Source organism: Acomys minous (assembly GCF_964271855.1).
Source record: "Acomys minous genome assembly, chromosome: 10".
NCBI lineage: Eukaryota > Metazoa > Chordata > Mammalia > Rodentia > Muridae > Acomys > Acomys minous.
Genome location: NC_140491.1, coordinates 95,896,096 through 95,920,535, shown reverse-complemented (window position 1 = coordinate 95,920,535; position 24,440 = coordinate 95,896,096). Strand labels below are relative to the sequence as shown.

Here is a 24,440-nt window from a genome sequence, read left to right as displayed (position 1 = left end):
GGAAGGGAGGTGCTCTGTGACAGGATTTTGCTAATGAGTTTGTACTTTTTCTGTCAATCAGTGTTAGATTTTTTTTTCTATTCATCATCTTTGTTAGAAGAGGTAGCAGACTAGTTGACAATCATAAAATCTGGTTTTGATGCCAACAGTAGCACAGTACAATACCTCCCCCTTTCTCTTGTGGGGGGTGAAAACTGAGGCCTAGTGATGACTTACAGCAATGACCATCATAATGTGGAGAACAGTAAGTGGTCCCCGGAGACTAAGACTTTTACACTCACGTTATCAGTTCTTGTCCACGTATCACTACAGACTCCCGATGAGCAAATCAAGTTGTACGTGGCAGAATGTACACCCAGATCACCAGAGTCTACAGCCTCAACCACTGGGAAAAGTCGCAGTTGAGCCCTGACCCCAGGCGGCGGCTGTAGTGGCAGAGCACTCCCACTCCTAAGTGCTGGACCACCCACCAAACAGCCCTTTCCCCGTCAGCTTTCAACATCCCTGTAAAGCCACATAGCCTGAGGGTGGAGCAGAGCTGCCCAACAGAGGGACTCTTCAAACAGCAGTCCTTTAAGGCCAGGCAGTTTTGGGCCTAGGTATCCTTTAGTGTTGCTGTTAATTTAAGTGAATGAAGCAAGTTACAGACGCTTATACTTGAAATGAGTGTCTCTGATCCTTCCCTGTGATGGAAAGAGGCCACACAGCCAGGAGGCATGATGTCATTGGGCTGCCATGTAAACTTGTCTTCCCACCCAGGCTACTTATTATCTCTGGCTCCAATGAAAGAGATAAGATGAGGACGGGGGTCTACAAAGGCTATAGATTTGTTAAGTTTACATAATTTAAGCATACAGACAAGCAGATTATACATTGAACAGTGACACACCCACTGCTAAATTTCCTCCAATCTAATAGCTCCACCATATTGGATCATTTTAAAGAAGGAAAACATCTTGTGTGTGGTTGCCCACCAACAAGCATCCTGTCTATGTTCTCGCCCTTCCTTTCTGTGAGGTGACCAGGATGCTAAACTTAGTGTTCATCTTTTGTACACTTGTTTTGATGATATTAAAATATAGGCCCATCCATACCTGATTCTGTATTAATGACATGCCGGCACATTTAATTGCTACCACTTTCCTTTTACTTGATTGAAAAATCTCAACTCAGCTGGGCATGGTGGTGCACACCTGTAATCCCAGCACTCTGGGAGGCAGAGGCAGGCACATCTCTGTGAGTTCAAGGCCAGGCTGGTCTACAAGTCAAGTCCAGGACAGCCAAGGCTCCACAGAGAATCCCTGTCTCAAAAAACAAGAAAGAAAGAAAGAAAGGAAGGAAAAATTGAACTCAATGACCTACAAGATTTAACAGCCAATGACTGATCCTGGGAGAAGAGGATTTTGTTTGTTTGTTTGTTTGTTTGTTTGTTTTTGTTTTTCCAGACAGGGTTGCTCTGTATAGCCTGGGCTGTCCTAGACTCACTTTGTAAACCAGGCTGGCCTCAAACTCATAGAGATCCACCTGCCTCTGCCTCCCAAGGGAGGCACCACACCCAGCAGAGAAGAGGAATTTTAATGACTTGGGGGGATACTATTTTTGTTATATTTTCATATTGTGACAAAATGCATGTATGATATAAATGTTAGTGTTTCAATTCATTTTTCAGTGCATAGTTTTGTGGCATTAAGCATACCGACCTTGCCGTGTTCAGTGGGCTGTGTCTGAGGCTGGTCCAGGGAGATGCCTGTAGTGTGTCAGGTGACTCCATCTGCAGTTCTCTGTAACTGAGTGCTCTGAGTCACATGCAGCTGCGCTGCACTGTGGATGCTGTAGCTGGGCCCGTCCCTACACTTATATTCCCCATCATGCATCCACACATTTTATTTTTAATTTCATGTGCACTGGTGCTTTGCCTGCATGTATGACTGTGTGAGAATGTCAGAGCCTCTGGAACTGGAGCCACAGACAGTTCTGAGGGGCCATGTGGGTGCTAGGAATTGAACCTGGGTCTTCTGGAAGAACTGCCAGTGTCCTTAACCACTAGGCTGTCTCTCCATGCCCAGCATACACACATCTTTAAGTTAGGCCCCTGGGTTACAAGGAAATGGCGTCTTCCAAGTTACCTTTGTAGTTTGTACAAGTTACTATTGTATTAGATACTCTCTTACCGGCAATGCAGATTGGAAGTATGGAAAACAAAATAAAGCTACTCTTTTTCTAGCTACAAAACTAATGCAACATTTGCACAAAACAGGGGGAGGCAGAGAAATGCTGAAAAGCAGGAGGAAAAAAATAAAAATCACTCATAAAGCAACCCCTTAGACAGAGCTAACCACTGTTGACATTTTAGAATAAGTCTTCCTTCCTTTTTCTTTGCATGCATTTGCATATTTTAACATAATTGCTATCATACTATACATATTAAGTATGTTCACATTTTTAAATGAGTTTATATGTTTATAGTCTTAGAAAGGCATAAGAATTAAATTGTGTGTAGTTATACATCAATCACTTTTATTAACAAGAATAATATTAGATCGAAATCAAGGTTATCCTACAATATTCTGAGCGTATGGTTTTCATATTTATAGGATTTCTGCCGTAAAAATAAAAGCAACCTGCACAACTGGTGGCACAGATCTGTATTCCCAGTTGAGTTAGAAGCTACAGGAGAGGGTTATAAGTTCAAGGCTAGTCTCAGCAACTTTTAAGAGCTTGCCTCAAAATAAGAAAGAGGGCTTAGCTGCAGCCCAACGGTAGAGTGATGCTAGTGTCAACAAGCCCCTGAGTTCAGTGCTCAGTATAACCAAAAGTGAAAATTAGCTAATTAAAGAGTTTTGTTCCCTCTCATCATTAGCCCCAAACTGTGAGGTCATTTCCCCTCCAGACTTACTTTTCCCCATATTTACATGCCATGTGTTTTGGTTTTGGTTTTGCATGGCCACATTTTAACTTTCATAAAGCCAGCTTGCTCCTTGTGCTTTCTCTGGGTGTCCCCATGATTGTAATGGCTACTGTGTATGTCACTGGGGAGTGTCTAACTATGACCACGCATTTTCGACTGAGCCCTGCCTTTTAAATACTGGATAGCTCATCATCCCAAGAGAGAAAGTGAAAACTGATGGCCCACTGGACATAAAGTTTGGGAGAAATATATATTTTAATTTCATGCCCAGTTGTCAAAGAGAACCTAAAATAGACTAATACTAATTTTAACAGCTGAATATTTTATTGCCTCTCAATATAGAATTTTCAAAAAGTAAACAGAAAAAATTTTTAAAAACTGTTGAATTTGTATAGTTTGGACATACTTTATTCATTATTTCACGGGCTGGAACACTTATTTCATAGGACTGATAGATTTTTTTTTGTCCATAAAATATAGAATATCTAGTTACAATTGAGTTTCAAATAAACAATAAATAAGTTTTAGTGAAAGTGTGTCCCGTGCAATACTGATGATACTCTTACATTAGAAAATGTTCTTTGTTCTAGTGAAACTCAAGTATAACTTGTGTATTAGTTACTTTTGTACCACTGTGAAGAAGGGTCCTGAGAAAACAGGTTACAGAAAGTGTCTGGCTGACAGTGCCAAAGGCTTCAGCCCACCACTGTGGGAAAGCATGGAATCCCATATGTGGGAGCAAGTGAAAAGGACGTTCACATCACGGAAGAGCAGGAAGCAAGAGGAGGCCAAAACCAAAGGCTGGCTACAAGATTTGGAGGTCCCTCCCTAGCGCCTTCCTTCAGCCAACCAGCCCCTCTGCTCATCCTACCGCAGCCCCTGCCAGCTCCAACAGGCTCCACATCCCCTGCCAACTAGCACTGGCAGCTATGGACCATGAACTTATGGACATCTAAGCTTTACACCATAACACTTCAGCACACTCTGATTTCTCTGGAGCCTATCAGTAAGGGCCGGATGGCCACTTAAGCCTCGTGAGTCACAAGATACAAGTCTACCATACTATATGAAGATTAACGGATTTCTGTTATTACAAAAATGGGTGACTGGTCAATAGTTGACCACAGGTCATAGCTTACTTATTCATTCATTCTTTTTTTTTTTTTTTTTTTGGTAATGTGTTTTATACTTAGCAAGCCCTGGGGGACTAGAGACTAGAAGGCAGGTCCTGTCCTCATGGGCTCTATTGAAGGAAAGCAGACAAGTAATAAGCAATGAATAAGTAACAGAAACTGACTTTTAAATGTGCTGCTGAAGGAATGGGAGGTAAGCGTGTGTAGCGATGGAGGATAATTAAAGGGAAAGACTGAGATTTTCCTTGGAGAGGTTCTACGGGGTGGACTCCACCCAAGTGGTGCTGAGACAACCAGAAAGTCGAGAGGGCATCAAGAGGAGGCAAAGGCCCTGCGGGCAGTAAACAACCCATACTCAGAATTTACGAGAAACAGAATAAAAATGTTCAAAAGTCAGTCAGCTTGGAGTAAGCTAAAGTAGGTAGAGAGGGTGAGAGACAGTGAAAGGCAGTCCATGGAGTTCAGGCACCTAAAAATACCACCTTATGGCAAAGCAGAGATGCCGCACGTGTATGAAAGGCTGAATATGCCATAAGGCTTATGGGTCTAAGTCTTAAAGACATAATGTCTTTATTTTCCATATCACAGACTGTTCTTTGCCCATGGTTCTAAATCATTGGTGCTTATTAGATACACCTAGGTGGCTTTAAAAAAAAAAAATGAATCGATGCCCAGGCCACAACCTGGCCTGATTAAATTGACACCTTTGGGCTCAGACACTGGAGTTGGTGTCTTTATATTTCCTCTGTATATCCAACCATTCTGCACCTTATGAACATGCGGGTTCTGATTCAGTGGTCTACGCGTCCGCATGTGTGACCAGCTCCACAACACCTGAAGTGTGGGGGCTCACGGCTCTGTAGCAGTCTTTGCACACAACCCACTTCCTGTCTTCTTGTCCCCTGGATAACCTTCCTTCCAATCATCCTTCGTAGTTTTATTGCCTGCCCATTGGTCTGCAGAGCACACAGGCTGTTTCTGCAACCCATCTCCCTTCCCATTTTGAAAGGGCTTTTTAAAGCTTAGAGACCCAAGATGTGCATTCTGTAGCCAAGATATGTCCTCCGTCTCTGAAAGCAGGCTAATCTCATTAAGAGGAGCCATGAAGTGTCCTCGGCAACAAATACTCCACACAGCCCCTTTGTTCTCAGAGTCTCCGTTTGGATGCCTCTGAGCATCTGTTTGTCTCCTAACAGTATGCACCATGGTCCATTCGTTTTTTTTTTTTGGTTTTTTGTTGTTTTTTGTTTTTGTTTTTGTTTTCCTTGTCATGGCCACGGCTCCAGAGCACTCGTTCAGCTGTGTGCTACGGCTTCTGGCTGACAAGATAATTACATTCCGGGTAGACTAGGAAGAAAGACAGGTTGTGCTCAAAAGTTCTGAGGCTGACTACCCAGTCATTGCTGGTACAGACTTCAAGATCAAGCACCCGATCTAATTAGCACACTCCCATCCTGGCTGCCTGGCTGCCTGGGGAATGCTGACCGTGGAAAGCCTGAAGGCAATGCAGAAATCATGCAACCCAGAGACAGACAGTCAGGCCACCCCCCTTTTTGCCAGAAACAATTACGCGTTCTTCTTGGAATGTTGGGTGTCCTAGTAACAGAGTGGAGCCTAGGGGTAAACTTTTGCATAATACCGGGAGCCCTGCATTTCCGAATAATGAACATGAGAACCCCACAAGAATCAAAGACCCCCCGAAGAAGAAGAAGAAAGCCTTCGGGTGGAATTCAGTATCATTTATGTCAGCAGGCTCAGGCCCCAGCTCTGGAAGGATCATGCTTTTCCACAGAAGCAAGGCTTTACCACCAAAGAGCTGGTTTGTTTTTTTTTTTTTTGTTTTGTTTTTTTTTTTTTTGACCAGGTAAATAACAGAGCACTGGTCTCCTGGGAACCACCCCATCCTTTAATTCCTTCCTATGTTTCTTTTGAAATGGCAGTGTTTGTGTTTGACAGTCATCACAGCCAAAGGCCTTTCTTCCTCCGTCCTTTCTTCCTGCATTGGCTGGGAAAGTGTTTTAAAATCTGAGTCACTAAGCATACATATAATATACTGTGATCTTAGCTTCCTAAGGAGACACTCACGTTCATCTGCCGCTGGCATTTGCACCCTTTCCTCCCACGGCAGCCTAATAGAAGCCAGCGAGCATTGGCCTAGAGCCACAGTCTGCTTCTACCACTTTAGACCTCAGCGCCTGGGCAAGGTAGCACCCGCCCCGATTCAACTAAGGATGTTAGGTTAAAGTAAATAAAAAGAACCAGAGCTGTCTGTTAGGAATCAGGTCCCCCAGAAAAGTAGATTAGAGGCTTAACTCCTTTGCCAGAGATGTGACGTTATTTAGAAGTAGGCTCATTGGGGACACAATTAATTACCATATATCACAAATGGATTCTGGTTGCTCTTGGAGTTTCTGGTGCTGGAGTTGCAGACAGACATGAGTGGCTATGTGGGTGCTAGGAACTGAACCTGAGTCGTCCGGAAGAATAGCTAGTGCTCTTAACTGCTGAGCCATCTCGCCTGCCCAAACACGTGAACTCTTAATCTAACAGGAACAGTGTCCTTTTATGAAGGCACAGTGTCGGAAAGTTGAGGCAAAACCACTGTGGACCAGGGAGTTAGAGAGTGTTAGCTTGACGGGAAGCGTGTTTTCAGGTGCTTCTTTGCTGTCTACTTGTCTTCTTTGGTGAGGCATCTGAGTGGGTCTTTAATTCCTTCTAAAATAAGATTTTTTTTTTTGAGACAGGGTTTCTCTGTGTAACAGCTCTGGCTATCTTGGAACTCACTCTGTAGCCAGGCTGGCCTTGAACTCATAAAGATCTGCCTGTCTCTGCCTCCCAAGTGCTGGGATTAAAGGCATACGCCACCACTGCCTGGCATAAGATTGTTTTCATGTTGAGTTTTAAGAGCTTCTTATACTCATAAATAACAAACCTTTATGTGATATATCTTCTGTAAGTGATCTCTCTCTCTCTCTCTCTCTCTCTCTCTCTCTCTCTCTCTCTCTTTCTGTATGTACGTGTCTTGTCTTCACAGTCTCTAAAATTGTCTTTCACACATCAAGATTGTTTTTATTTACACCAAGCTCATCAATCCCCTTGTGGATCAAATTTTTAGTATTGTAGCAAAATGTCGTCACCCAAAGCCAAGGGTGTGTAAATTTTTATGAGATACAGTTTTGCCTCTTTCATGTGGATTAGTAATCCATTTGGAGTTAAACTTTATAAAAGATGTAATGAATATACATGTCTAGATTCTTTTGTGCATGCGGATGCACAGCTGTTCCAGGACCGTTTGCTGAGAAGACTATTTTTGCTTCATTGTGATGTTCTTACTCTTTGTAAAAAGATCCATTGATTTTATTTATGTCAGCTGACTTCTGGGCTTTCTGTTCTGTTTCATTGATCTATTTGTCGATACTATACTTTTTGAGTACTGCAGCTTCTCAGGAAGTCTTGAAGACAGCTAGCTTCCTCTCTCTATTTTACTTGGCTACTCAGGGCCTTCTGCTGCTTCCTGTAGACTTTGACATCAGTTTATAACATGCTTATACTTCGATGGGAATAATGTTAGATCTATAGATGGGACTCTCCCTTTGAAGTCTTATTTATCACTCCTTTTATGGGCAGTGATTTTTGTGTCCTCCTTAAAACATTAATTTTTTTTTTTTTTTACCCCAAGCCCATGAAGTTTAAGAGAGACTGTCTCCATAGGCTCCTGTATCTGAATGCTCGGTCCCCAGTTGATGGCGCTATTTAAGGGAAGTGTGGCCTGGCTAGAGGAAGTGTGCCACTGGAGGGCGTGAGCTTAGAGAGCCTAGAGCTTCACCCCATCCTCAGTTTGTTCTCACTCCCTCCTGCTTCAACATGTAAGGTCCCTGCTGCTGCTTCACCGCCGTGCCTGCCTGCTGCCACGCCTGTCATGGAGATGAGGGACTCTTAGCTCTCTAAAGCTTTAAGACCAAATGAATCCTTCCTTCTATGAGCTGCCTTGGTCATGGTGTTGCATCACAGCTACAGAAAAAGTAACTAATGCAAATGGTCCAGGCTCTATAGTGACAAGATCTGAAATTGTTGTTACACTTTGGAAGGATGTAGTAATGATTGGCAGGCACTACAAGAGAGGGCCCCAGGGGCAGGTTATTATGGTAGCTATACATGCTTATTTTTAATACCCACTGACCTGTATACTTAATGTGTATATGCTATGTGTGTGGGGGGGGGTTCTCTGTGTGTATGTGTCTGTGTGTGTGTGTGTGTGTGTGTGTGTGTGTGTGTGTGTGTGTGTGTATGTGTGTGTGTGTGTTATAGAGAAAAACATACGGGTTGGGGAGAATGCTGTTATGAAAAAGGGAGTAAAGATAGATAAAGAGGCAAAAAAAAAATCTTTGTAAGATTAGATGAGATATTTGTGAGCAGATTAGATACGAGCCAACATTCTGGTAAATGCATTTCAGTGAACTATATTTAATAAGTACATTTTTAAGATGAGAGACACTGAAGTGCGTTGCCAATATAGCACTGAATAAGTGATGCTGAGAGGAAACAGTGCTAAGCATTAAGATGCAGTCATGGTCTTGGGGGTATATTGGTGAGACTGCATAGAAAGGTACGAGGAAGCACAGAGCCCAAGGGGAAGCAAGCAGTGGCTCTTCTGAGCCTCGAGCTTTCAAGGTGCTTATGAACGCTTCCAGCTGATGCTGGATGGACAGTTGACATCTGAGTTCCTCTATCAAACAAGGGACTTAGGCAGTGTAGTCACTAGAAAACGATGGCCGATGAACTCTGAGGTCATGAGGGGCCTTTGCGACTATAGCTATGTTACAAGAGGAGGATGTAGAAAGATCCAGGCTTCAGTCACCTCCACTCAGCGCAAAAGGCAAATCAGGATGAGCTGAAAGAAGATAGTACTAAACTTCCAGAGAAGTCAGGGGGGGATACAGGGGGGGGGCCTTGAGAGCTCCCCAACAGGAAGTGCACCAGGGCATCCTGGCAGGAGCCGTCTTTCTCAAAAGGCAGCATGTCAGAGACCTCCCAGAGCAAAGGAATGCTCACCAAGGTCCTCAGCCGGGAGTCTGTCAGAGGGGACAGGCACTCACTGTCAGTCCACAGGTGACGCGAGGGTAATCATAAATTCCTCTGCGCTTAGCCAAACAAGTGCGCAAACTTAAAAACTGGTCTGACAGCCAGGCACTGAGCGCCACTCAATGTTGAGATGCTCTCTAAAGAAAGAGGAGGTCAGAGTGTGACTTCGGGCACCGTGTCCCCTGAAGGCTGCCAGCTGAATGGCCCCTTTCCACTTGCAAATATATGCTGTTAAATAAATAAGCCACCATTTTTTTTTTTTGAGATGGAAGCAGAGTGCACAAATAAATAAATAAAAAAACTCAGGTGATCCAAAAGAGCAAGCAGACAGGAACTCCTGGGAGGTAGAGCAGGCGGGGCCAGGAGAATCTGTAATTAGGATAATCCACGGAGGGATAAAAGAGGGCGCACGGCCACACGTGAGGCTTTGCATTTCGAGTCGGCTCATGTGCCATCATGTTCACGGCCTTTCCTGTTGCTAGCCTCACTGTCTGAAGCACAGTACTGCAATTCACTGGCATGCATGGACCCTTTTCTCACTTGAAGCATGTCTAATCACAACAATTTATAACATCACTTTAAGATTTTAATGAAGGAAAGGCAGTTGATACCTTCTTACAGTAATCGTAATACTATAAAGATTTAAAGTATAATTTTTCACACTGTTAGGCCATTAAGCCAAATTGTCATGTTTTTCAGTTAATTATTTGAAATGGTTTGGGGGGGAGAATCAGCATCCAAAAATTAATTAATAGTTTTCCTCTATACAATTGTCAGTGTCATCACTGGCTACTGCTACTGGGCTGCCAGCTCTTTTGTACCCTGGCTCTAGTGGCAATCAGCAAGTGTGATTAACATTAAGCACTTGTCCTAATAGCCAAATGCCAAATGTCATACCACATGCGGGATGGTAATTACGCATTAGGAAGCGGATGGGATCAGCGTCATTAGCCAAGAATTAACCCCAAACGCAGAGCCACTTGAACTGGTGTCTGCAAAAATACAACATCTCATCCTGGGGGATACAAAAATGTCCTTCAAGAGCGGCAGTTCCATGCCCAGCTGAGAACCTTGAAATTCCTTTTCAAAGGGATCCAAACCTTTCTCTGTCAAGAACAAAAGTTTCCACAGCCTTCTTCTGCAGGATCAGGCTAATTTACACACATTCTGGCTCCGCTGGAGCGGAACTCAAGTCCCTATTTAGGTATTTGCTGTTAGTCACAGACTCATGCTTCATGACCCTTTGTGATACATGTAAGAGGTACGTCCAGGAAGCAGGGCCTTCCTCGGGGTTTCCCAAGCTCACTCTTACTCTGGGAAATGCAAGGGGCCTTGTCCAACACACTGCTGCCCTCCACCCACTCAGTACTAAGATACAGCGTCAAAGTGGCAGCCGCTGACACATCTGAGAGTTCAGATTTCAGCAGCTTTGAACATGAACATGGGAGCAAGTGGAATGTTACAAAACCCACGGTCAAAACTGAAGCCCATTGTTTCCATACTAGAGGTGGGGGGGAGCTAGGGTTTCCCCAGGTGCATACCTCTAACAGGCCCCTGGGGCCGCCAGGTGCCTTTGCATTCTGCCATTGGGTTGGCTTCAGGGCTCCCGTTTGCCTCTCTCCCCTTGGCCTGACTTCTTATAGCCACTACTGAAATGGATTTTGGCTGTTCTAAATGAGTTCTGTGCATTTCCTAAACCACTCCAATCATCTTTGGAATTAGATAGTGTCTCAGTTAGGTACCAAAAGCAACTTGGGAGGAAAGGGTTTATTTGGCATATGAAGTCCATCACTGAAGGAAGTCAGGCCAGAGACCTGGAGGCAGGAGCTGATGCAGAGACGATGGAAGAGTGCTGCTTCCTGGCTTGGTTCGTGTGGCTTCCTCAGCCTTTATTACAGAACCCAGGACCACAATCCCAGGGACAGCATCACATGTAATGGGCTGGGCCTTCCCTCATCAATCACTGATTAAGAAAATACCCTTCAGGCTTGCCTCCAGCCTGACCTTACAACTGAGGTTCCTCCTACTTGGATAAAGCTTGTATCAAGTTGATATAGAACTAGCCAGCGCAGATTAGATGTAAAAATTTCCTTGGACCTATAGAGATGCCCTAAATGCATAGCTTGATGTGTGTTTACCCTTCTATGCAGAATTTTAACTTCACCATCTGATTTCATGACCACAGGAATGTACAAAACCACAGCTGACAGAGTACTATCATCGTCTAGCATGGCATAGCTAATAGATACTAAGTCCAATTTTAAATATTAAGCCAGTAAACGAGTGTCTGGGTGAAACTAAGGACTCAATGAGGAGAAGGTAGAGAATATTTTAAAGTAAATACAAGGATTATAAGCAACACGGTTATGATCCCTTGGATGACAGTGATTTTGTGTCTTTCCCTTTATTCTTTCCTTTGTTCCCTACTTTTACATTTCTTTTCTTAATCTTTGGTTCATTTTGTTTAATATTATCTTGCTATATATGTCCCAAGCTGGCCTGAAACTCACTGTGTTTGGGGCCTAAGCAGGCCCCACATTCACTCACTACCAATGTGGGGATCTAAGCTCATTTTCTTAAAAATAAATAGCACCAACATATTTCCTGAAAGTCTCTGTTTAAGAAGGCAGGGATTCATAGCATGTGCTGCAGAAAGCCTCGCACTTGGGTTCGCAGAGATGACACGGTCAGTAAAGGGCTTGTTCTGCAAGTCAGAGAGCCTGGATTCAGAGCCCCAGAACCAGCACACAATAAACAAACAAACAAGGGCCGTGAACTGCAGCAGACACCTGTAATCGCAACACTGAAGAGGCAAAACCAGAAGCAGCCCTGGAGCTTGCTCGCTAGCCAGCATAGCCAAATTGGTGAGATTCAGTTCCAGTGATAGACCCTATATAGAAAATTAGGTGAAAGGGACTGGGGAGAGAGCTCACAATAACAATCAGGAGTCCCAGAATCCAAGCTGGGTGAACATAGCAGCCTGCTTTTAATCCTAGCAGAGACAGAGAATTATTGAATCAAGCTGGCTATCTAGAGTAACCAAACTGGCAATCCTCGGGCTCAATGAGAGACCCTGACTCTGTGTGTAAGGTGGATAACGATTGCGGAAGATGCCTAACATCAACCTCGAGCCTCCACACACACAATCACATAGCCCCTTACAGACACATACTACCAAACACACGCAAACAGGCATATACACACGAAGACACACCAAGACAATAAATAAGTAAGATGGAGGACAATAAAGGAAGACATTCAACATTGACCAGTAGTCTACACACACACACACACACACACACACACACACACACACACACACACACCTCACAATAGTCAGCTGGCCAGAAAACTTCTTCCTTGCAAAGAGGTATCTTCTGGCCACACTCCAGGACCAGAATGTTGGTGAACCTGAAGTCGTCCCTGGGTAGAGAAAACATCTCAGGAGAGGCAATGGAAACAGACAGGCTAGGATTGGTTCTCATCGGTCAGGATGCAGGGAGGAGCACTCCCAACTGATGGTAGGACTGTCCTGACTCCCTGCACATGGCTGCTTGGCACAGGTAGAAGTAGAGAGTTACTAGCCGGCGTGCAGGAGTTCACACCCCTTTTCACCAACTGATTGCTCGTTAAGAGCTCCAGCCCAGATTGCCGATGCAGCCTGATGCCTTCCTTGCCTCTGTGGGCACCAACAGAGGTATGCAGCCACCTGGAGCCCTTCTTTCCTGGGGCCAGTTACATGGAGGGGAATCCCAGATAACAACCTGAACTCTGAACTTGGCATTTCGGGAATAGCCAAACATTCACTTACACCCTGCTTGTCGTTGGTTTTACAGAATTACGCCAAGCTCATTCCTGGGGCGACCGTGGGATTGCTTCAGAAGGACTCGGGGAACATCCTCCAGCTGATCATCTCCGCTTACGAAGTATGCTCTTTCGCTTTGTAAGCAGTTGGATTCCTTTCCAGCATTCCGTTGCCTTCCAGACACTAAGGTGTAGGGAGCAAAATGCACCTCCACTTGTTTGTAGAAGGACTGCTTGCCCAAAGGACACCCCCCACCCCAGCGTTCAGGCAGCTGAAATAGAGACTTTTATTTACTTCATCTGCTCATCTTCCCAAAGGGAGAAGTAGGTAGAAAAACCAAACACCTGATCCCAAACTGAGGCTGTTTTAGAATGATAACTCGCAGAAAAAGTGTGGCCTCCTGCAAAACTCTAAAACAGCTGAAAACTCTGAGTCATAATTGAACTCCTCCCCACTTAAAAAAAACAAAAACAAAAACAAACAAGAACCATAAATTGCCAATGAGTAACAGTCATGTGGGGAACTAACTCCATGGGGTCAAAGGGAGAACATCAAACACAAATAAAAATACAAGCTGCTGACCACAACCCAAAGTACCAAAAGTTTTTTTGGTCCCTGTTCTGTATTCCCATAGGAGCAGAGGCCACTGTCTGAGCTCCTTTCCCGGATGCTTAGGTAAAACATCCTGAAAAGGGCCGCTTACGGGAGAAAGGGTTGATCTCAGCTCACAGTTCAGCTGGAGTCCATCCATAGTAGTAGGGATGTCACAGGTTGTTTGTCCCTGAGCAGCAGGGTAAGGAAGGCTCTCTTCTCACAGTATGGCTAGCTCCTTTGAGTGCCAAAACCTCGACTCCCCCATTATAACCCCTGAAATTCTGAGTTAAAACAAGCCATTCATTCCTGTCACAATATTTCATCATAGACACAAAGAAAGAAAGACAAATACACATCGATTTTTTTTCTTTGGTTGGTTGTTATTGTATTTGTTTTTGCCTTGCCTTACAAGGCCACTAGAACTCCCCTTCCTCAACAAATACGAATAGATAAGGATTGCTGTGTTTTCTTTGTCTCCATTGTCTAACTCAGCTGATCAACACTGAATGGCCAGTTGCCACCGCTGTTTTTATTTTGGTCCTAAATATCATTTTCCTTTTTGTGTGTTTCCTGACCCCTCCCCCCAAAATTAATGCTCTAATTTGGACAGGCACGGAAAAAAAAAAAGAAAGAAAGAAAAAGAAAAACTTTTAGAAATCAAGTAAAGCTCTAGTATTTCTTTCAAAAGAATATTTACCTAATAATGAAGGAACAAAAATCTCCACACTTTTGTTGTTTGAAAATTGCAGATTAATAACCCATGTATAATGACATATTCTAATACTGGATATATATGAAGCCAGTGTTCCTTAATTAAGTAACAGGCCAGAATCACCTGAGATGCTTTTTTAAAAGTTAGTACTACTTAAGATTCCTTTCTTAGACGTCTTGGACATATTCAGAGGAAGGGAAGAAGGATGTTCTGGAAAAAAAAAAAAAAAACAACCCTCCCTTGTGATTTTAACATCACCCCACCAAATCTGAAACTTGTACAACAAGGAGAAAAGCAAGACTTCATTTTTTTTCCCCCAGCGAATGAAACACACTTACAGCCACTAAAACTGTGCAATGTTGGTGATTTTGCTTCCTAGCAATGATCTGATATTGTAGTTTTCTTATTGCTCATCAAAAATTAATCAGCACATCAGCTCATCCTTAAAATTCTTCCAGACAGGAAGACCTGTCAACAAAACACACAGAAACACCCCCCTCCGTGCACTAATTAAAGTTCTAATGTGAAGAATCAAATAGAATCACAAAGCAGTCCTTCACTGGATTATACCATATTCCATTTTCTTTAATTTTATACTCTCAAAAGTATTCACTGTTAACCACTTCAAAAAAATTTTTAGGCAAATGAAGGAACAGTGGATTGTCAAAAATGTTTACCCATTCAGTCAGCCAACTCCATCCACCCGCGCGCCCCTACTTGCTCTGTTCCAGGCTACGTCTCACTTTGCATTTCCAAATCGCTCACACAATTTACAAGGTAGCTTAGATCAAGTCCTTACACACGCGAATGGAATCTTGAGTCCTTATTTATTGCCTCAAAAAAATACCAAGAAGCACTCCTGCACATAAAATACCGAGAAGGACCTATCTCTCTGCTAGGCACTGTTATTTTGGAGTTGTTATTGGAGCAGTATAATCCATGAGGTGTTGTGCACAAGCGATTGTGACACTTGTGTCTGACTATTTTTTTTTTTAACTCTGTTATTCTTAAATGCATTTGTAAAAGACTTTCAAACAGACGAACCTATGTAGCTGGTCTTCTTTTTCCCACCCTTTATGCCCTGGGTTTCACCCTTTAACATAAGATAGGAGAGAGAGAAAAGGATTGATGAGGTGGAGGAGATCCCTGAATCTAATTTCTTTCCTAACTGTTCCCCAAGGGTGTGTGTAAACAATCCCTTCTTCCGGTTTCCCCATTACTAGCAGCTCCACCCTTCTTCTGGAAGAAACCATAACAACTGCTCAGTTTCTCCTGGTTCAACTGTCTCCTAATATCTTCTGCCCCAACTGCCTTCTCTTCTAACTCAATCTCCTTCTCTCAGCCTCTGCTGGCTCTTTATGTCTTCTCCTGTTCCCAGAAACCCAAGAGGCAACCAACACTGAAGGCCATAGGGTCAAGCAGTTCTAATAGCTAACAACTCCTTAAAGGGCCAGTTCACTAGCAACTGGAGACCCTTCAAAGGGCCAGGCACACAAGATAAATCACCTTACAAACCTATAGACTGAATTTCTTCTTCAGTCTATAACACACACACACACACACACACACACACACACACACACACACACCAGACTTTGGAAGAAGTAGAGCTATCTTTCTGTGATGTTGGCAAAAATTACACATCAGAACAAAATGAAGCCAAAATGTGATTTTACACTGTCAAAAATGAGGGATCAGATACAGCTCAATGGTAGAGCACATAGCTAGCACATTAGAGCCCCAGGATCATGGGTAGATAGATGATAGTAGATAGATAGATAGATAGATACATACATACATACATACATACATACATACATACATGACACATGCCAACAATGAAAAAGGTATGAACTCAAAACCTTTTGTATGGATTGAAATATAACTCAACTTATAATATTTAAGTGCTTTATTGGCTTTTATTGCTTGGTGTTCTGGTCTTGTCTCCTTATATATGTTTTAAATAGTCAAGGAGTAGAAAAAACAAGCTGAATGTCTGACTGACATTTCCCCAAATAATTTTAAGGTATAACCCCCACAACTGTACATTACCCAAATAATGTTAAGGTACAACCCACCACACTGTATATTATCACCTCTAAAATTTGGGGTGCTGGAGATATAACTCAGTGGTGAGTGCTGGGGTGGCATTACATAGGCCCTATATTTGAACCCCACCGAACATAGTAAGAAAACAAACATATACCCACCTTATAATTGGTGAGGTCTTTACGGCACCAGGTGCCAGGTGGCAATCACAGTATGGTCTTCATCCACAATTGAGATTATTGCCATTTCACGTCATTACACATATTTTTTGCTACTTTAAGCGTTAAGGTAGTAGCTGTTGTAAAATACGCTTAAAATGTTTGAACTATGACTTAACACCGAGATGAAAAGAGGCTTTAGATGCAGAAACGCAACCAGCCAAGCAGCAGGGTAGGTGTGCATTTGCTATGAGTGAGGCAAATGTTCACTGCTGGGGAATGGATGTGGTCCTGCTCTCTGAAAACCAAGAAGCAGGGATGATACCCACAAAGGGGAACACTGTTATCATTTACTCCTGGCACATGAGCAAAAGAATTGCCTTTCCGATGCCAAACTATGCAGTGCAGGTCAGGGGGATTCACTGAATCCTTCAGAATGAATAAAATCACTTTCATGCAATAATCAGCTCCTGTCTGTCATAAATGGTGTCATAGCTTAACTGCCACAACAAGTATATCTCAACACTGATGATATTTGGGAAACATACATAACATATTATATATGTTTGTATATACCACATATTTATTAAATATCATGTTACTGTTGGATTAATGAAATGGTGGGGTTTTATATTTTATATTCAATTTGGCTTTATTAATTTGTAGTTGTTAGTTTTGTCCATGTGTGTGTGTGTGTGTGTGTGTGTGTGTCTCGAGTGCGTGAGCACACTCCCACGTGCCACGGCATGCTTGGAGGTACTGGTTCTCACCTTCCACCATATTTAAAATAGCGTCTCTTGTTAATTCACCGTTACATAAGCCAGTGAGCTAGCAAGGCTTCTCTTTGCCTGCCATCCTATCATAGAGTCTAGATGACAGACTTGCCATCCTGAGTCCCCCTTACATGAGTCCTGAGAATTTGAACTCAGGTCCTTGAACTCACAAAGCGTAAGAGCGTCACCCCCTGGGCCAGCATAAACCGGCTCCTTCTTCCGGTTGGATTTTTTTTTCCCTTATGATTTAATCCTTGTTATGACTTAACCCTTTCTTGTCTACGCTAAAGGAACTGCGGTCTGAGGTGGAACTGGAGGTGTTAGGAGACACTGAAGGCCTCAACCTGTCCTTCACAGCTATCTGTAACAACGGCATCCTCTTCCCACACCAAAAGAAATGCTCCCACATGAAAGTTGGGGATACAGTAAGTAGATGCCCAATAGATCCTAAGAAATATCAGTGAGATGATGGGTAAGAGGCTAGCTCACATTGTGGAAGCCAGACTTCTTGCAAAACTTTCAACCATCTCTCACTAAACGCTTTTGGCAAAGCCAGTCTCCACCAGCCTTGTCTCAAATCCTGCAGGCTGCCACAGGGAGGAAGCAGGTAACCAGCGCTTTCTTTTCTAGGCGTATTTCAATGTGACTGTGAGCATATCCAACTGTGAGAAAAGAAGCAGAACCCTTATCATAAAGCCTGTGGGGCTGGGGGACACCCTCGAAATACTCGTCAGTGCGGAATGTGACTGCGAATGTCAGAGAGAAATAGAAGCAAACAGTACGAAGTGCCACAACGGGAATGGCTCCTTCCAGTGTGGGGTTTGTGCCTGCAACCCTGGCCACATGGGTCCTCACTGTGAATGCGGCGAGGACACGGTGAGCACGGATTCCTGCAAGGAGTCCCCGGGTCACCCCTCCTGCAGTGGAAGGGGTGACTGCTATTGTGGGCAATGCATCTGCCACCTGTCTCCCTATGGAAGCATCTACGGCCCTTACTGCCAGTGCGACAACTTCTCCTGTCTGAGACACAAAGGCCTGCTCTGCGGAGGTAGGCTATGGCTAAGCGCCTCTTACAAGGCAGTCTGACTTTCATTCCTTCTTCACTGGCCTGGGCTGAGCACTTGTAAATGTTTGTTGATAGCGTTGGGGGAGGGGGAGGAGAATCATTAGACTTGGGACACCTGGTTTGTCACTTGCATTTGTTGTTTTTCTAGCATTCCTTTGGGGTCAGATCTCTGTCAATTGAACTTATATTTGCAGTATATTTAAATACAATGTCTTTTGACGTTAAGTAGATAAACGTTGGAATGTCGCCTCTCTAGTTATCACCCAGATCCCACAAAATTGACTATGATCTGGATTCCATTGTTTGTCAGACTTTTCTAGATTAAGTTGCTGGGTCTGACCAGATTCTTATATCTTTTACTTTGGAAAATATAAGCTAATGGAGACTGCTTAAGGATCAGAACCAAGGAGAAGGCCACAGAAATGCTAAGTGAAATTGGGGGCCTTCCCCTCCCCCCTCTCTTCCGTCTCTGTCTGCATCTCCCTCCCTCTCTCCCTCCCTCCCTCTCTCCCTCCAAGTGCTTCGATTACAGGTGATTATGTCACACGTAGCCACAAATAACTCACTAAATGTACTAAGTTAGGTACCCAGTCAAGTCAAGTTAGGCAAGAAGGCATGCGAGAAAAAGCCTATGAAAGTAGAGAATAGCTTGGAATTTCTTGAAATTTTCAAGGAAAGTTTAAAATATAAATATTAACATTTTAACAGATGCTTTTGTAGATATTAAAAAAAAAAAACACCAATGTACTTTAAGAATATACTAGAGAAGCCAGGTATGGTGGTGCATACCTTTAGTCTTAGCACTTAAAGGCAAAGGTAGCCAGATCTCTGTGAGTTCAAGTCCACCATGGTCTACATAGTGAATTTTAGACAAGCCAGGACTACATAATGAGATATCTCTCTCTGTCTCTGTCTCTCTCTGTCTCTTTGTCTCTCTCTCAAAACAAACAAAAAAGCAAATACAAACAAACAAAGAGAGATATTATAGACCCTGGAAAGATGGTTTTGTGGTTAAGAGTACATACAATTCTTTAGGGGACCTGAATTTGTTTCCAGCCCTCTTGACAAATGGCTTTTAACTATCTATAAGGCCCACTTCATGGGCTCTGATGCCCTCCTCTGGCCTTCATGGGCATCTGCACCCATGTGGCATTCACTGATACAGACACATACACATAAATAAAAAAAAATAAAATAAAGTTTTAGACGCTAAAGAGATGGCTCAATGGCTAGAAGCATATTCTGCTCTTCCAGAGGACCTTAGTTCAATTCCTAGCATGCATGTCAGAAGACTCTCAACTGCCTGTAACTCCAGCTCCAGAGGACTAGAGCTGGCACTGTGCTGCCACCTGCACTTGTGTGCACAGATACATATGTACAAACAATAAAAATAATTTAAAAGTCAATCTTTTAAGAAGAGAAAAAAGAACATGCTACATCAAACATGACTCACAATTATTTTGATGCACCTATTTAATTATGACCTGTTCTGACAGGGGTGGCAAATATTAACACAGTTTTAAATGGTCTAAACGTGGTCTGCAAGTGATGCATTAACTGGCTGTGGACTAAACTCAGACACCCTAGTTATCACAGGAGGTAAGCAAACATCTCAGCAAAACACAATGGCATTATCTTTACAGAAAACTAGGCAAGCTATATTTCTAGACCGCAGTGCCAGAAGCTTGGAAAAAGAATAATTTTCCTAGTGCTCAGGAAGCTGAAGTTGGAGGATCTGAAGTCATGTGACAAAGATTAAAAAAAAATTTTAAATGTGTGCATTCACATGCATGCACACACACATACACACACAAAACAAAGAAGGAAATGAAAAGAAAGAAAGGAAGAAATTTATTTTCAGGAAAAGATAGGAAGGAAGAAAGGAAGGAAGGAAAGAAGGGAGGAAGGAAGGAAGGAAGGAAGGAAGGAAGGAAGGAAGGAAGGAAGGAAAGAAGAAATTCTCAAGGAATTCCAAGTGTTTTGAAAACCACATGAAAATATTTATCCCCCAAAAGATCAATTTTCTCCCCATTTTCATGCAAAGCTTCCTTTTCTGATTCCAGTGTGTGTGTGTGTGTGTGTGTGTGTGTGTGTGTATAAACCCAGGGTCAGTGTTTTTATCTGATTTAGGCTTGTAGATGACAAGAAGCTAGTCACTGGTAAAGCTACCATCAAATCATAGGAAGGATGCATTTGGCAGAAGCCTACACTGCTTTTCTAGTAAAATGTGTGTCCAAAACACTTGAAAAAAGAATTTCTGCAGGTCCCAAGTATAATTTAATCTAATCTAATGGCATAGCAACCCTCCTGATATTCTAACCCCTAAATTCTGGGTAAAACCACCTAAAACAGCAGGAATCGCTGGCATATGCAGTTCCCCCATTCCTTTTTTTTTTTTTTAAACTATGTGCAGTTTATCAGGAATACACACAAGGAGAGTGTTCTCAACCTATACAGTAATGCCACTTTTCAGAAAGTCAGATGCAGGAATCGCAAGAAATCGTACTTGAAAAATAAGATTTCTTCAGCTGGACTTAGAAACCTCCACCAAAGCCAAGTTCTTTCCTACTTTAGCTAATCATCATCATCATTATCATCATCATCTCCTCCTCCTCCTCCTCCTCATCATCATCCTCTATAGCCAGTAGCCTTCTCTTTTAAAAGGCACAGTAAAAGTAAATACAAGTGTTCAAATCCAGCTGGGATTGGTGGAGTAGCCTCCATGTGTCTGGGACTGTGTGCAGTACAGGCATGGAAGCTGCACCTCCCCATGAAGAGCTGCTGCCCTCCCAGCCGTGGTTTGCCAAACTCACCACACATGCCACTCACACTTGCATGGGTCTCAGTTACTTTCCTGGTACTATACTTGACAGCGTGCTGCTTTTCTGAAAAGCTTTTATCATGATGGTCTTTGTCACACAGCATCTTTCATCCATTTGTAAGCACTCAGAGATAGGAGGCTCCATTGATTTTGTTTATCGTTGCCCAAATTCCATTAGTCTATTTTGATTCTAAGAGACTGAGAGCCATACCAGGCAAATGGTATTAAGGGGAAAGTGTCTTGTGGTTATGCACAGAGGGTTATTTTTCAGTGACATTCCAGAAAGATCTAACCCTCTGGAAAGAGCCTGAAATTTTTTTCTAGATCCAAGGTTATTATTCTTGCTTCTACATGAGACCAATATTAAGATGCGGGTGTGGCGGCACGAACAGACAACTTGTTGCCCAAGGGCATCAATTGACACTTTCAGTGACCTAATGATGATCATGGCCGAGTAGAGGGTTCTAAGTTCTGGAAGATGCATTTTTATATTTTAGCTGTGACTGTCATTTTTTAACTTTTCAGGACAGGTTTTCTAAACTTCTGCCCAGGAATTCTTGTGTATAGAGATAGACTGGGCTGCCTTGAGGGCCCTGGAAATGCACATTTATGCATCATATTAATTTTCAGAATAAATTATAGCATAGAGCTTTTCTCCCTTTTGTAGATGTTTCCCCTTTCCTGGGGGAAACAGACAAACAGACAAAAGATGTTGGCGTCTTCAAGAACACTTCCAGTAGAAAAATTAATTCTTGGTTTTTACTCAAATGATTTACTATACTGTGTTGAATTCCTTGACTCAATTATGAATTGAGTCATAGTCAATGGGCTATAAAAATGCATCTGGAGTGTGTCTTACTGTGATGGGTCCAAAATAAATTAGATCTATCTTTCATCTGAAAAATATGCCACTTAAATATTATATCATATAGAGCAATAGAGAGAGAATCCATGTACACATCCATGTATAAATACATATATACATACATGTATACATACATATACGCAGAGAATACACACACATCCCAGAAGCATTCAGAAAACAACTGTGAACTCCTGTGGTTTGGAGCCTGACAAAGCATTATATGAAGGGCTCTTTTACTCTCAGTCACTTAAGGCCCAGTCATGAAGCCAAAAAAGCAGCCAACTCCTACAACCAGGTCTACAAGAGCGAAGGCAGTCTTCCGTCCCATGGTGACTTACCAGCATCTTCTACAGGTGGATGCATGTGCCACCTGATTATTTTTACTTTGTTTTTAATAAAAGTGTAGACCTTTTAGTATCGCTTGCAAGTTCTTCCTCCTGGATAGCTTTTAGAAGCACTTCTCCTGACTAGCCCCTGTAGAGATCAGTTTTGGGGCGGGCACCATGGTAAACATGGGCATAGACTAACTTAGGTGATTGCAGAGTTTGCTGGGAGAGCAAAACTTCTGACCTAAGATGCCTATATATGCGCCATCTCTGCCCCTCGCCCGCGTCCCCAAGGAACGTATCTGTTATGAGTTTGTAAATAAATGCTATTTGTTTGGAACATCAAATGCTTGCTTTAATACCCATGGCAAGCACTCAAAAATCCTCGGGAAGGATACTTATCTGAAACGAGCTATTTACCATTTTAGAGTGTTTTATAAGCCATTTTGTGGCCTGATCCAGAAGGGGCTCTTGAATGCCTCAACCATCTGCACCATTGGCTCTGCCCTGTGGAACTACTATGGTTACTGCACATATTTCCAGCACCTCCCCTCATTTCTCCCTCCCTCCCTCTCCCTCTGTCTCCCTCTGTCTGTCTCTGTCTCTCTGTCTCTTTCTCTCTGTCTCTGTCTCTCTGTCTCTGTCTGTCTCTCTGTCTCTCTGTCTCTCTGTCTCTCTGTCTCTCTGTCTCTGTCTCTGTCTCTGTCTCTCTCTCTGTGTGTGTGTGTGTGTGTGTGTGTGTGTGTGTGTGTGTGTGTGTGTCTGTCTGTCTGTCTGTCTGTCTGTCTGTCTGTCTCTGAAATGTATGCAACTTGCTTCTTCTAGCTATCTTTATCCATTAGTGTGTCCAGGCACCTCCTCCTGCAAGCTGAGTCTGCCCTGGGCTTCTGCAGGACCATTCCTCCATTCCTGCCATGACCCTCCTCCTTTCGTCTGTTCCTGAAAGAAGCCTTTTCTCCAATCGTGTTTTACAGATGGATGCTCTCCACAGCTCTTCGCGCTCTGGCTGTTGCCCTAGATGAGCTGATTCATAAGTACCTCACCTGAGCCTTTCCCCGATACATTCCAAGCCCCTTCTCTTTATTTTCCAATTGTTTATTAAGATGCCCAATAGTCCTTTCTCCTCCAAACTCAACGGAGCCATTGAGACTCACTGCCTAGTCCACTCAGGACTGATTCTTCTCTTCTGCTTCAGGACCATTCAGTCCTTTACCAAGTGATCCCCACTGTGTGCCAGGGCTGGAGTACAGCAGTGACCACAGCCGGCTTCTACTCTTAAGTCAATAGAAAGCCGTGCCACCAGCCGGCTATGCAGCCTGCTGACCTGGCGAGGATTCCATCTCTTTCTTCATGCTATGCTCTTACCAGTTTTGGCCCTGCCCCGAGCATTCCAGCTTGCATTGCTTATCTTTTTATCTCTGTTCTCAAGGCTGCTGCCATGGGTCAGGCTTCTGCTCCTGCAAGACCTCACAGCTGCCTTTCCTGGCCCTCCTTTGAACCCTCTCTGATGCCAGGATGTTGACACACATACCTATCTGTTCAGGTCACTGCCTTATGTAAAATTTCATAACCTTCTGGGAAGATATGCTTCCTTTAGCCATGCGGCTTTCCATTGTCTCACTCCGGATGCTCTGTGATGCTCTGTGGACTTTCCCATCTCTGGCTCTATCTGCCCTGTGAAACTACGATGGTTATTAGATACACTTCCACCCCCCTTCGAGTCATTTTCTCTCTCTGAAATGTATGCAGCTCCTTTCTTCTAACTATCTGTATCTTCCAAAATCAGCTGAAGCACCACTTCCTCTTGAACCTTCCCAAAGCCCTATTTAGCTGAGAAACTCCTCCACCCTGCATCATAGACTCAGATGTATGTTATAGTCAGTACTGGTAGTAATAAGTTGCCTGCCTCCTACACTAGAGGATAAATTCAGTCATCTCGTGCTATTGAATTCTGCATCTTTGTTGCCAGATGCACTCAGAACTGGAACTATAATTGACTCTTAGTTTCCATTACCCACCACATTCTAAAGCTAAAAATCAGACCCACAATTGGTGAATGGAATTAGGCTTGTTACAATTTGGCCTGCTGGGGGAAGGGAGGGGGGGAACCTCCTAATTGCTTTCCATGCTTCCCGGAACAAAGATTCA

The 24,440-nt window shown here is 43.2% G+C and overlaps 1 protein-coding gene across 6 annotated transcripts in view; it reads left to right on the top strand.

Moving 5' to 3' along the window:
* Window positions 1-24,440, top strand: part of ITGB6 (integrin subunit beta 6) — a 121,177-nt gene that overhangs the window by 75,692 nt on the left and 21,045 nt on the right. For all 6 annotated transcript variants that reach the window (XM_084800270.1, XM_084800269.1, XM_084800267.1 and 3 more), the window contains 3 exons: window positions 12,960-13,049; window positions 17,505-17,639; window positions 17,845-18,262. In XM_084800270.1, the coding sequence (XP_084656396.1) occupies window positions 12,960-13,049; window positions 17,505-17,639; window positions 17,845-18,262 (643 nt within the window). The remainder of the gene's footprint in view (window positions 1-12,959; window positions 13,050-17,504; window positions 17,640-17,844; window positions 18,263-24,440) is intronic.